General features: G+C 39.6%; 1 protein-coding gene across 9 annotated transcripts in view; it reads left to right on the top strand.

The window, feature by feature from the left end:
* Positions 1 to 18,489, top strand: part of SYNDIG1 (synapse differentiation inducing 1) — a 148,907-nt gene that overhangs the window by 90,542 nt on the left and 39,876 nt on the right. For 2 of the 9 annotated variants that reach the window (XM_081033966.1, XM_081033967.1), the window contains exon 4: positions 11,726 to 11,785. The exons of the other annotated variants lie outside the window; for them this stretch is intronic. In XM_081033966.1, the coding sequence (XP_080890092.1) occupies positions 11,726 to 11,785 (60 nt within the window). The remainder of the gene's footprint in view (positions 1 to 11,725; positions 11,786 to 18,489) is intronic. 9 annotated transcript variants of the gene reach the window in all.

The raw sequence follows: 18,489 nt of genomic DNA, 5'->3' as shown, positions 1-18,489 counted from the left end.
TGTCCTTTCAGTCTTAGTTGTGGAGGGAGCAGCTCAGCTCCAGGTCCAGTTGCCATTGCTAGTTGTAGGGGGCACAGCCCACCATCCCTTACGGGAGTCCAACCGGCAACCTTGTGGTTGAAAGGACGCGCTCCAACCAACTGAGCCATTCAGAAGGCAGCTCAACTCAAGGTGCTGTGTTCAATCTTAGTTGCAGGGGGCGGAGCCCACCATCCCTTGTGGGACTCGAGGAATTGAACCGGCAACCTTGCGGTTGAGAGCCCACTGGCCCATGTGGGAATCTAACCGACAGCCTTCAGAGTTAAGAGCATGGAGCTCTAACCACCTGAGCCACCAGGCCGGCCCCCCAATTTGTATTTCTTAACCCTTCACGTTTTTTGCCCAACTTTCCAACTCCCCACCCCTCTGGCAATCATCAGTTTGTTTTCTGCATCTATGAGTCTGTTTCTGTTTTGTTTGTTTGTTTATTATGTTCTTTAGATCCAATGTATAAGTAAGATCATATGGTATTTGTCTTTCTGTCTGATTTATTTCACTTGCCATAATACCTTCCAACTTCATTCATGTTGTCACAAATGGTGATATTTTATTCTTTTTATGGCCAAATAATATTCCATTGTATATCCATACCACATCTTCTTTCTCTATTAATGCACTCATGGATACTTACTAGGTTGCTTCCAGAATTGGCTATTGTAAATAGTGCTGCAGTAAATATAATGGTGCATATATCTATTTGCATTTGTATTTTGGATTTCTTTGGATAATCACCAAGAATAGAACTTGCTGGGTCATAAAGTAGTTCTCTTTTTAATTTTTTGAGGTACCTTCATACTGTTTTTATAGCAGCAGCACCAATTTGATATCCCATCAATAGTGCATGAAGATTCCTTTTTCTCTGCATCCTCACAACACTTAATGTTTGTTGATTTATTGATCATGGCCATTCTGACAGATGTGAAGTGATATCTCATTTCTCAGATGATTAGTGACATTGAGCATTTTTTCATTTCTATTGGCCATGTGTACATCCTCTTTGGAGAATGGTCCTTTCAGGTTCTCTGCACAATTATTAACTGGATTTTTTATTTTTGGTGTTGAGTTGTGAGTTCCTTACGAATTTTGAATATAACAACGTTATTAGAAATATAATGGGTGGAGACATGTCATCAAAATAGCGGCCTGAGGTGAGCCTCTGTAAAACTCCCCTAGAATTTACGACTAATCGCACAACAATAACACCACAAAGGACTCCCTGCACAGCAGACAGGCAAGATGAAGAGGTCCACTACTGAATTCACCTCCAGGTGGGTGAATAGCGCGAGCGGGGAGGAGGGAAGGGAGAAGTGCGGGGACGGAGCCCGCGGGCGCAGGACGCAAATCTAGCTCAGTGCTCCAAGCTTGCTGCATCCCATAACTACCGCAGCTGCGGGAGAGAAAAGGACTCGTACTACTAGGGCTCCGCTTACGGCCCACAGGGCTGAGGGGGCAGCATATAACACGGCTGAACCCAACGCTCACGGCAGACACCTCAGAGAAAAGACTGAGGGAAGAAGGCTGAAAACGGTGGTTTAAGCTCTCACTGCTGAGCAGAGAACGTAAGCCTCAGGCACTGAGACTAGCCGCCCCCTCCCTACCCTCCCAGAGCTTGCCCCACCCCCAATGCCCGGTGCTAGAAGTGATAAAGTAGCAGTGTCAGATTAAAAGGACAGGATATTTGCTGTTCTCAGAACTGTGGACCGCAGACACAGATTGGCAGCCCAACTACTTCCGGCAAAGGGGTAGGAGCTGTGGAAGCAGGACCAGCTGTGGTGGTGGTCGCCGCCATTGTTCTGGGCCACCTCTCATGACTCACCTCGCCCCTGGCCCCACCTATCTGGGTGGATCCCTGCAGGAGTAAACAGAACTGCTGAAACATACGGGCTCTGAATCTGGTGCAGAAAGAGCTTTGGAACTTCAAAATCTCTCCGCACTCCCACAGGGACGTGGCGCCATATGACCCAGGTGAACTATTAACAGAGGAGAGGCCCGTCTCCCAAGGAATTTCCCCATTGTGTGAGAAGCTGGAATAGTGCCGAGAAAACATAGCACTACTGTGTCAGAGAGAAAAAAGAGGCTGTAGTCGGAGAGAAAATAAAACATTCTACCAACAAGAATTGGAAAACAAAAGAAAGACCTCTTCTTATCAACCTGTTGCAGAAGCCACTCCTGTAGATGTCTAGGAAGAGAAATAATAAATCAGTAATAGCCATGAATAACCAGGGCAACAAGACAGCTCAGAAAGAAAGTGAAAAGTCTCCAGAAAAGGAACTTAAAGATATGGAAATATATGCCTTAAATGATAGAGAACTCAAGATGGCAGTTCTGAAAAACCTCAAAGAGATGCAAGAAAACACAGAAAGGCAATTTAATGAACTCAGAAACGCAATCAAAGAACAACATTAGCATTTTACAAAACAGACTTAAGTTTTAAAAAAGAACCAAATGGAATTTCTGGAGATTAAGAACTCAATAGAAGAAATTAAGAATGAAATAACCAGCTTAGGTAGTAGAGTTGACCATATGGAGGAAAGAATCCGTGACATCGAAGATAGAAACCTGGAAATTAAACTGATGGAAGAAGAAAGAGACTCGTGACTTAAAAGAAATGAAAGAACTCTACAAGAACTTTCTGACTCCATCAGAAAGAGCAATATAAGAACAATGGGCATACCAGAAGAAGAAGAAAGAGAGAAGGGAACAGAGAATATATTCGAAGAAATTGTTAATGAGAACTTCCCAAATTTGTGGACAGAACTGGATCCTCGAATCCAAGAAGCAAATAGAACACCTAATTACCTCAATCCCAACAGGCCTTCTCCAAGGCACATTGTATTGAAGCTGTCTAAAATCAACAACAAAGAAAGAATCCTCAAGGCAGCTCGGGAAAAGAAGACTGTAACCTACAAAGGAAAGCCCATTAGATTGTCATCAGATTTTTCAGCAGAAACTCTACAAGCCAGGAGGGAGTGGAACCAAATATTCAAACTATTGAAAGAGAGAAATCATGAGCCAAGAATAATATATCCAGCAAAGAGGTCCTTTAGATATGAAGGAGGAATAAAAACCTTTCCAGACATCCAGAAGCTGAGGGAATTATCTAATACACGACCTGCACTACAAGAAATGCTAAATAAGGCCATTTGACCACCATCAACATGGACAATTTGTGGCAAAGGGGGAGAGTAAAGACCTGAACCGGAATATGGGAATGGAGAAAGTAAGCATGCTGAAGAAAATGGAATACTCTAAATATCAAACTTTCTTTTACATAAACTTAAGGGTAACCACTCAAAAAAAATCCAGAACTGAAATATATACTGTAATAAAAGAAGAAACAAAGGGAAACATCATAGAATACCACCACACAGATATAATAGACAATAACAAAAATGGAAAGAAACAATGGAAGAAACAATGGAGACACAGCCTTACCAGAAAACTAAAGATAGAATGACAGGAAATCCGCACATTTCAATAATCACACTAAATGTAAATGAACTGAACTCACCAATAAAAAGCACAGAGGCAATATGTTAATATTGGATCAAAAATCTAAACCCAACTCTATGCTCTCTCTAAGAGACACATCTCAACTACAAGGACAAGCATAGACTCAAAGTGAAAGGGTGGAAATTGACACTCCAAGCAAATGATATCCAGAGAAAATCAGGTGTAGCCATACAGATATCAGATGAAACAGACTTCAGGGAGAAAAAGGTAACAAGAGACAAAGATGGACCTCTCATAATGGTAAAGGGGACTATACAACAAGAAGACATAAGAGTCATCAATATTTATGTCCCCAATCAGGAATCACCAAAATATACCAAGAAAGTACTAACAGAACTAAAGGGAGAAATTGACCAAAACACAATTATACTAAGGGACTTAAATACATCATTGACAGCTATGGATACATCATCCAAACAGAAAATAAATAACGAAATAGCAGCTTTAAATGACACTTTAGATGAAATGGACATAATTGACATTTATAGAGCACTTCATCCTAAAACATTAGACTATATATTTTTTTAAGAGGGTACATGGAACATTCTCAAGGATAGACCATATATTGGGGCATAAAATCAGCCTAAGGGAATTTAAGAGGGTTGAAATCATACCAAGCATATTCTCTGTTCACAAGGCTTTGAAATTGGATATCAACTGCAAAAAGAAAGCAGGAAGAAACACAAATACATGGAGATTAAACAACATATTTTAAAGATCGACTGGGTCAAAGAAGAAATTAGAGGAGTGATCAAAAGATACATAGAAACAAATGACAATGAAAATACATCCTACCAAAATTTTTGGGATGCAGTGAAAGCAGTTTTAAGAGAGAAATTTATATCATTACTGGCCTATCTTAAGAAACAAGAAAAATTCGCAATAAATAACCTCATGTTACACCTTAAAGAACTAGAAAAAGAAGGACAAATCAACCCTGGGTCAGCAGAAGAAAGGAAATAACAAAAATCAAAGCAGAACTAAATGAAATAGAGAACAAAAAGACAATAGAAGAAGTTAATGCAACAAAGAGCTGGTTCTTTGAAAAAATTAACAAAATTGACAAACCCTTGGCTAGACTCACTAAGATTAAACAGAGAGAAGACACTAATTAACAAAATCAGAAACGAAAAAGGGGAAGTTATCACGGTCACCACAGAAATACAAAGGATCATCCAATTATACTATGAAGGACTATATGCCACCAAATTTAAAAACCTAGAAGAAATGGATAGATTATGAGAAACATATAGCCTTCCTAGGCTGAACCATGAAGAACTGGAAAATCTAAACAGACCGATCACCAGTAAAGAAATTGAATCAGTCATCCAAAACCTTCCCAAAAGCAAAAGTCCGGGACCAGGTGGCTTCACTAGTGAATTCTACCAAACCTTCAAACAGGATCTAATACCAATCCTGCTCAAACTCTTCCAAAAAATGGAAGAAGACAGTACTCCCTAACTCATTTTATGAGGCCAACATTACACTGATACCAAAACCTGGCAAGGACAGCACAAAAAAAGAGAACTACAGACCAATATCTCTGATTAATACAGATGCAAAAATCCTAAACAAATTCCAGCAATGGAATACAACAATGCATTAAAAAGATTATTCATCACAACCAAGTGGGGTTCACCAGGGGCACAATGATGGTTCAACATCCATAAATCCATCAATGTTATACATCACATAAACAAAATAAAGGACAAAAATCATATGATTCTATCAGTTGATGCAAAAAAAGCATTTGACAAGATACAGCATTTATTTGTGATTAAAACACTTAATAAAATAGGCATAGAAGGTATATACCTTAACATAATAAAGGCCATATATGACAAACCCTCAGCTAATATCATAATTAATCGTGAAAACTGAAGCCCTTTCTCTACGTTCAGGAACACGACAGGGCTGTCCCCTAACACCTCTGCTTTTCAACATAGTGTTGGAAGTCCTTGCCAGAGCCATCAGGCAAGAGAAAGAAATAAAAGGCATCCAAATTGGGAATGAAGAAGTTAAAAAATCACTCTTTGCAGATGACATGATGCTATATGTAGAAAACCCTAAAGACTCCACCAAAAAGCTATTAGAAATAATCAACGAATACAGTAAAGTTGCTGGCTACACAATCAATGTATAAAAGTCCATTGCATTCGTACATACTAACAATTAAATCTCAGAAAAAGAAATGCAAAAAATAATTCCTTTTGCAATTGCAGCAAAAAGAATAAAATACCTAGGAATAAACTTAGTCAAGGATGTGAAAGTCCTATATGCTGAAAACTATAAGACATTTTTAAAAGAAATTGAAGAAGACAGAAAGAAATGGAAAGACATCCGTGCTCATGGATTGGAAGAATCAATATAGTTAAAAAGGCCATATTGCCCAAGCAATATACAGATTTAATGCAATCTCCATCAAAATCCCAATGGCACTTTTTTTTTTAAAGATTTTATTGGGGAAGGGAAACAGGACTTTATTGGGAGAACAGTGTATATGTCCAGGATTTTTTCCAATTCAAGTTGTTGTCTTTTCAGTCGTAGTTGTGGAGGGCACAGTTCAGCTCCAGGTCCAGTTGCCGTTTGAGAGGACGCACTCCAACCAACTGAGCCATCCGGGAGCTCAGCGGCAACTCAGCAACCGTATTCAATCTTAGTTGCACGGGGCGGAGCCTACCATCCCTTGAGGGAGTTCAGGAGTCGAACTGGCCACCTTGTGGTTGAGAGCCCACTGGCCCATGTGGGAATCGAATCGGCAGCCTTCAGCATTAGGAGCACAGTGCTCCAACCACCTGAGCCACCGGGCCGGCCCCCAATGGCACTTTTTAAAGAAATAGAACAAAAAATCATCAGATTTGTTTGGAACCACAAAAGACCCCAAATAACCAAAGCATCTTAAGAAAAAGAACAATGCTGGAGGTACACTCCCTGACTTTAGCTTGTACTACAAGGCTACAATAATCAGAACAGCATGGTATTTGCAGAAAAACAGACACATAAATCAATGGAATAGAGTTGAGAACCCAGAAATAAAACCACATAAATATGGAAAGATAATTTTTGACAAAGAAGCAAGAAACATACAATGGAGGAAAGACAGCCTCTTCAATAAATGGTGCTGGGAGAATTGGAGAGCCACGTGCAAAAGAATGAAACTGGACTGCTATCTGTCACCATGTACCAAAATTAATTCAAAATGGATCAAAGATGTAAGCATAAGACTTGAAACAATAAACTGCATAGAAGAAAACATAGGTACTAAACTTATGAACCTTGGGTTCAAAGAGCATTTTATGAATTTGACTCCAAAGGCAATGGAAGTAAAAGCTAAAATAAACAAATGGGACTATATGAAACTTAAAAGCTTCTGCACAGCAAAAGAAACCATCGACAAAATAAAGAGGCAACCAAGTAAATGGGAGATTTTTGCAAACAATTTCTCCCAGATGGGGCTAATATCCAAAATATACAAGGAACTCATGAAACTCAACAACAAAAAAACAAACAACCCAGTTGAAAAATGGGCTAACGACCTAAAGAGACATTTCTCCAAAGAGGACTTACAAATGGCAAATAGACATATGAAAACTGCTCAACATCACTAATCATCAGAGAAATGCAAATGAAAACTACAATGAGATATCACCTCACCTCAGTCAGAATGGCTATCATCAACAACATAAATAGTAACAAGTGTTGGAGAGGCTGTGGAGAAAAAGGAACCCTCATACACTGTTAGTGGGAATGCAGACTGGTGCAGCCATTATGGAAGGCAGTGTGGAGGTTCCTGAAAAAATTACGAATAGAGTTACCATATGACCCAGCAATCCCTCTCCTGGGTATCTACCCAAAAAATCTGAAAACATTTATACATAAAGGCACGTGTGCTCCAATGTTCATTGCAGCTTTGTTTACGGTGGCCAAGACATGGAAACAACCATAATGTCCTTTGATAGATGAATGGATAAAGAAGTAGTGGTACATATACACAATGGAATACTATTTAGCATTAAGAAAATATGATATAGGAACATTTGTGGCAACATGGATGGATCTTGAGAGTATAATGCTAAGCGAAATAAGTCAGAGAGAAAACGCAGAGAACCATATGATTTCATTGATATGTGGTATATAAACCAAAAACAACAAAAGAACAAGACAAACAATGAGAAACAAAAACTCATAGACACAGACAATAGTTTAGTGGTTACCAGAGGGTAAGGGGGCGGGGGGTGGGAAATGATGGTAAGGTGGATCAAATATATGGTGATGGAAGGAGAACTGACTCTGGGTGGTGAACACACAATGGGATTTATAGATGCTGTAATACAGAATTGCACACCTTAAATCTATGTAATTTTACTAACAATTGTTACCACAATAAATTAAAAAGAAAATAAAATAAAACGTACATTTAAAGAAAGACTGGGTTAACCAAGAAATAAAGGGAGACATCAAAAGATACACAGAAACAAATGAGAATGAAAACACATCCTACCAAAATTTTGGGGATGCAGAAAAAGCAGTAATAGAGAGATATTTATCTCATCACAGGCCTAATCCAAGAAAGAAAAAAATCACAGATAAAGAACCTAAAATTACACCTTTAAAAATAGAAACAGAACAAATGAATCCCAAAGTCAGCAGAAGGAGAAAATAAAAAGTCAGAGCAGAACTAAATTAAATAGCAAAAAGACAATTGAAAAATTAATGCGTTTTTGCGTTGGAACTTGGGGTCTTTCATGGGTGGTCTGAAGAATGGCTGTTGATGTAATGGAGCTGTTATGTGAAAATGCTAAGCATCCTGGGGGATGATGAATACTAATGAAGCTCTGGATGTCACTGATTAGCAGCTTCATTTTGAATGAGGTGTCGATGTCTGCCCATTGAAAGAGGCCAGTGTCTGTGAAGTTTCCAAGCAGTAACCATTTCTGGCTAGTGCTACAAGATTTATTCTTCTGTTGTATGGAAAACTGGTGGTCAGGAAAAGCTCTTCATTTTATGGACATGGAAAGAAAACATACAGATCAAGATGGATATTTATTATTAATTTTTCAAAAGGATTCTGAACCAACATCAAATCTAGATTAATGTGTCCATAGGATTCAAGCCTATGGTTTCTATTTAATCATGTCACTGCCCTAGAGAGTCACAACCTATTAACCAGTAGGTTACTTTTTAGATCTGTTTCTAGGACTACATAGCAAATGAAGTATTGTGTAATAGAAATTTCCATTAACTAGCCTTGTAATTAGATTATTCTGAATGGAAAAAAAAAAACTAATGCAATTCTACTCCATTGGTCTGTGTGTCTGTTTTTCTGCCAATACCACACTGTTTTGATTATTGTTGCCCGGTAGTACAAAGTGAAGTCAGGGAGTATGATATCTCAAGCATTGTTCTTTTTTCTTAGGCTTGCTTTTGATATTCGGGGGTCTTTTGTGGTTCCAGACAAATATGATGATTTTTTTGTTCTATTTCTTTTTTAAAAAGCCATTGGGATTTTGATGGGGATTGCATTAAATCCGTATATTGCTTTGGGTGTTATGGCCATTTTAATTATGTTGATTCTTCCAATCCATGAACATGAAATGTCTTTCTATTTCTTTGTGTCTTCTTCAATTTCTTTAAAAAATGTCTTACAATTTTCAGTGTATAGGTCTTTCATATCCTTGTGAAGTTTATTCCTAGGTATTTTATTCTTTTTGCTGCAATTGCAAAAGGAATTGTTTGTTTGTTTTTTCTTTTTCTGAGACTTCATTGTTAGTATATTGGAATGCAATGGACTTTCATACACTGATTTTGTAGCGGGCAACTTTACTGTATTCGTTTATTGTTTATAATAGCTTTTGGTGGAGTCTTTAAGGTTTTCTATATATAGCATCATGTCATCTGCAAAGAGTGACAATTTAATTTCTTCATTCCCAATTTGGATGCCGTTTATTTCTTTCTCTTGTCTGATTACTCTGACTAGGATTTCCAATAGTATGTTAAAAGCAGAGGTTAATAGGGGACAGCCCAGTTGTGTTCCTGAACATAGAGCAAAGGGCTTCAATTTTTGACCGTTAATTATGATATTAGCTGAGGGTTTGTCATACATGGCCTTTATTATGTTAAGGTATTTTCCTTCTTTACCTATTTTATTAAGTGTTTTAATCATAAATGGATATTGTATCTTGTCAAACCCTTTTTCTGCATCTATTGATATAATCATATGATTTTTGTCCTTTATTTTGTTTATGTGGTATATCACATTGATTGATTTGCACATATTAATTATCTCTATGGAATAGAATTGAGAACCCAGAAATAAAACCACATAAATATGGAAACATAATTTTTGACAAAGGTGCCAAAAACATATAATGACGAAAAGACAGCCTCTTAAATAAATGGTGCTGGGAGAATTGGATAGCCACGTGCAAAATAATGAAACTAGACTGCTTACTGTCACCGTGTACCCAAATTAATTAAAAATGGATCAAAGACCTAAACATAAGACCTGAAACAATAAATATTTTGGTCCCCTACTATAATTGTGTTTTGGTCAATTTTTCCCTTTAGTTCTGATAGTAGTTGCTTTGTATATTTCAGTGGGCCCTATTGGGTTCATAAATAATGATGATTGTTATGTCTTCTTGTTGTATAGTCCCCTTCATCATTATGAAATGTCCATCTTTGTCTCTTGCTACCTTTTTTATCCTGAAATCTGTTACACCTGATATCAGTATGGATACACCTGATTTTCTCTGAATACTATTTGCTTGGAGTGTCGGTTTCCACATTTTCACTTTGAGTCTATATTTGTCCTTGTAGCTGAGATGTGTCTCTTGGAGACAGCATGTGGTTGGGTTTAGTTTCTTTATCCAATATGTTATTCTGTGCCTTTTTAATGGTGAGTTCAGTCCATTTACATTTAGGGTGATGATTGATATATGAGGATTTCCTATTGTTCTATCTTGTTTTCTGGTAAGGCTGTGTCTCCTTTGTTTCTTTGCCATTTTGATGTCTATAATTTCAGTGTGTTGGTATTCTATGATTTTTCTCTGTTCTTCTTTTTTTATGTTATATATTTCAGCTCCGGATTTTCTCTTTTTGAGTGGTCGCCATTAAATTTATATAAAAAAATATTTTATATTTACAGTGTCCTTTTTCTCCAGCATGCTTTCTTTCTTTATTCCCTTTTGCTGGTTCAGACCTTTACTCTCTCCCCTTTTAATTTTTTGTTTTCACAAATTATCCCTTGTTATACTGTGAATTGATTTCCATGTTGCAGTTGCAAATTGTCTTTTTTTTTTTTAATGTTTTTTTTTTCTTTTTTAACTTGTATGTTTTGTTCAAGTGTATAGTGTCCTATTTTGTGTATCGGTTACCATTTCCTGCTTTGTCTGTCTGTTCAGAATATTACTCATGGTTTTGTGTTCTTCTGTATTTTTGTTTCAGGTCATATAGCCCGTCTTCTTTACTTTGGATACCTTGAGGATTCTTTCTTTGTCATTTATTTTTGAAAGCTTCAACACAAAGTGCCTTGGAGAAGGCCTGTTGGGATTCAAGTAATTGGGTCTTCCTCTACTTGCTTCTTGGTTTGAGGATCCAGTTCTTTCCACAATTTTGGGAAGTTTTCATTGACTATTTGTTTGAATATACTCTCTGTTCCCTTCTCCCTTTCTTCTCCTTCCAGTATGCCCATTATTATGTTTCTCTTTCTGATGGAGTCAGAAAGTTTTTATAGAGTTCTTTCATTTCTTTTAACTCTCAAGTCTCTCTCTTCTTCCATCTGTGTCATTTCCAGATTTCTATCTTCGAAGTCACTGATTCTTTCCTCCTTCTAGTCAACTCTATTACCTAAGGTGGCTATTTCATTCTTCATTTCTTTTATTTAGTTCTTCATCACCAGAATTTCTATTTGTTTCTTTTTTAATATTTCAATCTCTTTGACAAAATGTTCATTTTGTTCTCTGATTGTGTTTCTGAGTTCATTAAACTGCCTGTCTGTGTTTTCTTGTGTCTCATTGAGTTTTTTCTTAACTGTGATCTTGAATTCTCTGGCATTTAAGTCACATATTTTTATGTCTTTAAGTTTATTTTCTGGAGACTTCGTTTCCTTCCTGAACTGCCTTGTTACCTTGGTTATTCAGGGCAATTAATGATTTATTATTTCTCTCCCTAGGCATCCACAGGACTGGGCTCTGCAACACTTGAAAGGAAGAGGCCTTTCCTTTGCTATCCAGTAGGTGTTGCTGGAATGTTTTATTTTCTGTCTGACTGCAGCCTTTTATTCTCTCTCACGCTGTAGCATTCTATTTTCTTTTACACTGCTCCAGGTTCTCATACAATGTGGCGTTCTCTGGAAGGTGGGCTTCTCCTTTATGACCAGGTTACCTAGGTCACAGGGCACCATCTCTGTGGGGTGATGTAGAGAGCTTCTGAAGTCCCAAAGGTCTTCCTGAAACCAGATTCAGAGCCTGTGTGTCTCAGCGGCTCTGGTCCTTATGGGATCTGCCCAGATAGGTGGGGATGATGACTGGTTGGGTTCTGAGAAGTGACTTCGAGCGATGAAGACTACTAACTCACAGTTGTCTTGACCCTACAGTTTCTTCCCTTTCACCATAATTATTTGCACTGTGAGTCTGTGGCTGCAGGGCTGCAGTTCTCAGATCTGTAAATATTCTGTTCCTTTGAGCTGGCACTGCTACCATTTCTTCTGGTGTCTGCTCTTAGTACTGGGAGGGTGGTGGTAGAGCAGGCTCTGGAAGGGTGGGGAGGCAGTTGGCCAGGTTCCATATCTATGTCTTCCATCCTCTGTTGGCAATGAGGGCTTAAACCACCTTCCCTATCCTTCTTCCTTCAGTCTTTGTTCCACGGTGTCAGCTATGAGCGTTGAGTTCAGCCATGTTATATGCTAATTCCCTCAAGCGGGACTGTGGGTCAGTCTCCCACAACTGCAGTAAGCTCCAGAATGCATGGAGCTCCAAGCTTCCTTCTGTGTCCTTTGGCCTGAAACCTGCATCTCTGCACTTTCCCATTCTCCCATCCCCACTTATTCAATTTGCCCACCTTTAAATGATTTCAATTGCAGGTCTCTCAGACACGCCTGTGTGCCATGCAGGGAGTCCCTTGTTGATTTATAGCTGTTCAATTGTTGTGAATTCCAGGGGAGATTTCAAGAAACACTCCTCACACCACCATTTCTGTGATGTCATTCTTGTTTTCTTTCTTTCTATTAATGGAACTTGTATTTGCTTACGTATAAGGCTCCAAAACACTGCATGGATACCCAGGCCTCCCTCCCCTCTGCCCATAATATTATCTGGGCTGTCCTCCCCACAGCATATGGGGCCAGGACATGGCCCACACTCCCATACCCATCACTGACCCCCAGGAATCCTTCCTTGGCCTTCCTTTCCTGCGAGGTTCTACTTGGTCTACAGAATTTGTGCCAAGTTCTCGCTATGAGAATTTCCCTCTGTGACCCAGATAATCACCCAGTGCAGCCCCTCAAGGGAAGCTCTCTGGTCCTTTCTGGTTCTGTTTCCATTCCGTGGCACCAATATCACACATGTGGGATGATCTCTTGGTTCAAGACTCATAGGAAGTCAGGCCAAACCCATCTTCCTGTCAGTGTCAGATGTGATCCCCAGGAGGGGTAAATCTGAATTCAGGAGTTTTAAAATAAAATACAAGAACACACAAAGCCCTCCCTTTTGTCCTGTAATTAGACATTTTCATGAATGTTCTTGTTTTATCAAGTCCATTGCACAACTGTGCTGATAGTTACATAACCACATAGTGGTAATAGCAAGAAAATATTACCCCAGTGAATATTGCATTGATTTATCTATCAAATTCTGTAAGCATATGACTGGTTAAATGCAGATGAATTCTATTTGCTTGCATTCTTGGCCTAAGAGCCATTCATGTGAAAGGCCAATTCTTTCTCAACATTCTTTATTACTCCTCATCACCACTTTAGGAGCAGGGAGACCCCAAAGTAACTCAATATATTTTACCAGAGTGATCTCTTCCCCAAATAATTCCACTATTTTATTAGAAAGGAACAGCCTGACTCCAGTCGAAGGGTTTTGGGAGGTGGTGTCTTTGATTTAGGACAGAGGACTTAACCCTTTGGTGCCAGGACAGAAATCAGACATGCTCTGAACACCACCAACACCCTACCCCTGTCTAATTGGTGTGACTGGCTTTCTGACATAGATCTCCTAGTACTCTTATCATAAAGCAGGAGAGGAAATAAGTCTGTGCACATCATGGATGACATGGAGCATCACAAGCCATAAAACTAAAGAATGACCCTGGCAGCAGCACTTAAAAGTGATCTTGGCACAATCTTTCATTAATCTGAAAAATGATCAATTTTATTTCTCAGTAACTTAACAGAATCCAAAACCCAGAGGGAAAGGCTTAAAGCAGAGTCAACATTAGATGTGTTTCTAAATGTATCTAAACTCAAAATTATACCCCTTCAACCCCCAGAATAGAATTGTAACAATAATTTTTCATCATCAAAAAGCATGAATTAAGGGTTTTAGCTCATGGTGGTTTATGAACAGATGGTTATAAGAGTCAAGGACTCAGGGTCTGAGGAATTTCCTTGTTCTAGACACATCATTGTCAGCTACTGAGGGACAGGACACATTGCCCAGCACCACACTAGAGAAAGGACACCTCCCTCAGTCCACAATATCGACACTGACAGTAATATTGGCTATTGTCTTCTGAGCATTTGCATGTGCCAGGCATTTCATAAGCTTTATTGCACACATCCCTCCACAGTTCTGTGGTCAGACGGGAGGCATGCTTTACAGATGAGGAAACTGAGTCTCATGGAGATCAAGTAACTTGCCCAAAGTCTCAGGGCCATAAAGTCAAGAGTGCAGGCCAAAGACCTGGGCTAGGGACCTGACTCAGAGCAGACATTTTCAACATTTTGCTAAATGGCCTCTCTCCAAGACAAACCCAAAGATGCCATATGTACCTCTATGTTATTCAGATAAAGTCTCTGTGTATATGGGGGTGGGATTTTGGAGACAATCCTGGTGATGTCCACTCTCAGTTCTGTGACCCTGGGTAAGTTGCTCACCATTCCTGGGCCTCTAAGGTAAGACAGGACAAGATAAGGCAAATGCTGTCATCTAGCTCCAGACAGAACTGCTCTGTGCCGTAGGTGATAGGGTTAAACATGCCGTGCAGAGTCAGAGGAACAGTGCCTCTCACATTAAGGCAACTAGTCCTTGTTCTTATCTACCTACCTGAACAGAATCACATCCTCCACACCCAGTGCAGTCTTCTTGCTTCCTACACAGTCAGCTTCCTACAACGTAGACCTGACCATGGGGACCCCTGCTTAAAAACTTCAGAGCTCCACAAGGCCACCAGGATAGAATGCAAACACTTCAACCTGCTGAGGAAAGGACTTGTGTCAGACTGCCCATGGCATCTTGCTTACACCCACACCTTGTGCACCCACCTGTTGCAACTCCTAAAGCTCCCTGCCCCACCCCACCTCGGAGTATCCATCTAGAGACTCTCCCTTTGTGCCCACCCTCCTGTCAACATGTGAAAACTCCTGCTCAGACCACACAGCAACCTCCTGGGCAACATCTTTCCAAAGCCCCTCTGATGGCTGAGTCCTGCTGCGTGCCATGCCCATTAGCCCCCGAAAAGTCAGCTCTTCTTCAGCTACAGTGAAGGACTTCAGAGATGTTTCCAGTTTGAACTGTGACCCACTAATAACAAAGATGTAAATTAGATTTGGAGTCTGCATTCTTAGCATCTGAAGACAGGAGAGAATGGGCTTATAAGGCTTTTGGGATGGCTTCAATTGACAGAGTGTGCTGCCCCCTACACAGAGTTAGGGCTATGCAAAGTGCTGATTAAAGTTTATTTAAAAAAAAGAGCACACTGATAGTCAAGGGGGCTGTACATCACTTTACAATGTTAATATGCATAATTAAGAATGTTTAGTATTCGTGCAATCTATGACTTGATAAGAGATTATAATAAATATATTTTATGTGTGTTTGATTAGTGATGTAAAGACTAAAACAGGGAAGCAATATCTAAGAACAAAGGGGCCTGACATGTAAGGGCACTTTCCCAAAACTTTCCACTCTCATTGGTTGAAAAATGTTAATTCTTCATTTAAGATTCTGCAGTGACCATGGCAATATATTTAATTAGACCTTAGAAATTAAGACTAGGAAAATGCAATGAGAACGGGCCATTTACATGTGGAAAATGAGCTAACCCTCTGCTCAGATCCTTCTTGGAGGTTGTCAGGGTATAAATAAGACATAAATGTGATTAAAATACTAATTGACAAATTGTTGGCAAGGAGAATTCCTGCTTTGTCTGTTTAAAGGTTCAGCATATATTTAGAATATTTATTATGCCTAAATTAATGTAACCCAAGACATGAGCCCTCCCTTTCAATATGGACATTTTGAAGAAAGAAGTTATCACAATGCAACAATACCTTAGAGTCTGTACCATGTGGGGAAAAGTCCTAAAGTATATGAATGGTCAAATATTTTTTAATGCAACATTATTGCTTTCAAGAACTTTTATTACCTAGCAGCTAACAAGTTTATTTTTTTTGGTGGCCTACTTTAATAAATGAAAACTATAATAATAGTTGAAATTAACAATTGATTTGTACATGTTTATCATATTCTTATAGACATCAGTAACTTCAGTAGGTAAGGCGCTTCCTTGCTAATATTTTAACATGTATGCAAATTAGCCCACACAGCTTGTGGTCCATCCTAATAGCCTGTCCTCCTGTGTAATGCTCTTTCAATGTTCCTGATACCCTAACACCTATCTGAAATAAGTGAGGGCTGTGGGGCATTACTCCAGTGTGGCAGAAGTCGGGACTCTGAGAGTCCAAGGTACTACACGACCCACCTGAAATCCTTAGTTAGTGATTCAGCCAGGTATTTTGACCCCAGGTTCTACCCTCTCGAGGTTCCTCTCTGCAGCCCTTATTGTCCTTCCTGAATAAGGCTCCTATCCTGAAGGGCGATCCACTTTTTCTCTGTAATTGTGCACTTCAGAACTCTTAACTGGGCTCCTACTATATGCCAAGCATTATGCCAGGTGTTGGAGACACAGCAGAGAACAGGACATAAGCCCTGTGTTTGTGCAAATTTAAATAGAACCCCCCAAGTATAGCCCTTTTCCATAAGGCCTATCTCCATCTTCTTTCTCCCTCATCTCCCAACCTCACTCATGGAATCAAACCTCTGTTGGCATCCACATGCTCACTTCTCTTCTTTCCCCTGGCTCCTGTCATGACTGCTTCAATTGTCCATCTTCCCCCCACCCCCGCCCCTGCCCCAACCTTAGTTAGACTGGGTAAAGATGGGAATCTCATGTGTTCACCTTCCTAGAGCCCAGAAGAATCTTTGCCGAAGGCCTGCAGACACATCCCTTCCTCCCCCTGGGTGAAAACAAGGCTGGGCCCTCCTATCAGTACCCTGCCTTTCTGTATGGTGTCTCCTTTTACCTCTAATCCCAGTTGACTTAGAAAACAAACAAGGACAAAAAACTGTTTTGAATTCACTGAGGAACTTGTGTGGATCCATCACAGTCATGCTTGTGTTCTTTGGAAGTAGAGCAGCACAAATATCTAAGAGACACATATTTAACAAGCTTAGAAACAGTGCTTGGTGTTCATAGGACTCGGCTATGTAATAATTGCTTTCTTCCCCCAGAAAGGCCCACAGCCCTAAGGCAAGACCCATTTAACTTAAGGGAACCAGAGGGAATTGGAGTCCCCTGGCCTTACCCAGAAAAGCCATTAGGTTCATTTTGCCCTCTTAGTAAAGTGGGCTACCCCATGACTCTCTCACTCCTCTGCTGGCTGAGGAGGGGATGAGTCCAGCCCCAGAAGGGTGTCCTACAACATCTCTGCAAGTCAGTGCACTGGCCTTACTGGTACTGAGAGCTTAGCCTGTCTCCTGTTGCCACTGTCATTTCTGACATGGGAAATGTTACTCTGCCAACCCCCAAAGCCCCCAAGAAGAAAAAGACATCATCACAACATCAGTTTCATTACCTTTGTATCTTGACTTTTGAAGCCAGAAAAAAAGACGTTCTGTATTAAAATGTTCCTTCCACATAATAATGTCCTCCACATAATAAAGCTAATGGAATATTTCACACATTGAAAATAGCCACAGTGACCTATTCTTCTTTGTGAAAGAGTCTCTTATTTTTTCCCCTCTCATTCCACTTTTGCTTTTTTTTTCTTTGCATTTTAGATATCAGTCAACTATAGCCAAGTGACCAGGGTATCTTCCAGAATTAGTATTTCCTCAATTGAAGCAACATCAAAAATAAAGAAAATAATCAAAAGATATGGAAGGAAACAAATGCACCCATTTCCTCCACTTTTGGCCTCTGCAAAATCTCAGATACTTAGAAGATTCAGATCTTAGGAGTACCTGGGTGGTGCAGTTCACTCACCAGATGGAAGGATTCTGTTTGAAGTTTTCTGTAATTTAGAGCTGTCAAAAGGGTCTAGAGGAAGCCTGTGGTCTTGGGTTTATCATTGTTTTTTCTCAAGCTTTATCTAGGTATAATTGACAAATAAAATTGTATATATTTAAAGTGTAAAACATACACTTTGTTTGAATGCTGGAAAAGGGCAAAATTCGGTATTAAGTCTAGGAGTCTGACTTATTGGAACCCTCAGCCGAACTTGAATATTATTGAGTTCCAAGGATTTTTAATCAGATGACTAGGAAAGACATAGACTCAGTTGGGGCAGCATGCTCATCCAAGCTCCCTGCAGGAGAGCAGACTATACTGTGCCTTCCCCAAAGAGCAGATGGCTCTAGGCCATTCTGATCTAAGCATTAGTCACCTCTCCTTTTGTTCCTCAGCATGTATAACATGATAAGGGAAACAAGA

The sequence above is a fragment of the Rhinolophus hipposideros genome (assembly GCF_964194185.1).
Source record: "Rhinolophus hipposideros genome assembly, chromosome: 22".
NCBI lineage: Eukaryota > Metazoa > Chordata > Mammalia > Chiroptera > Rhinolophidae > Rhinolophus > Rhinolophus hipposideros.
Note: the sequence above shows the minus strand (reverse complement) of the source record. Positions and strands in the feature narration are given on the sequence as shown.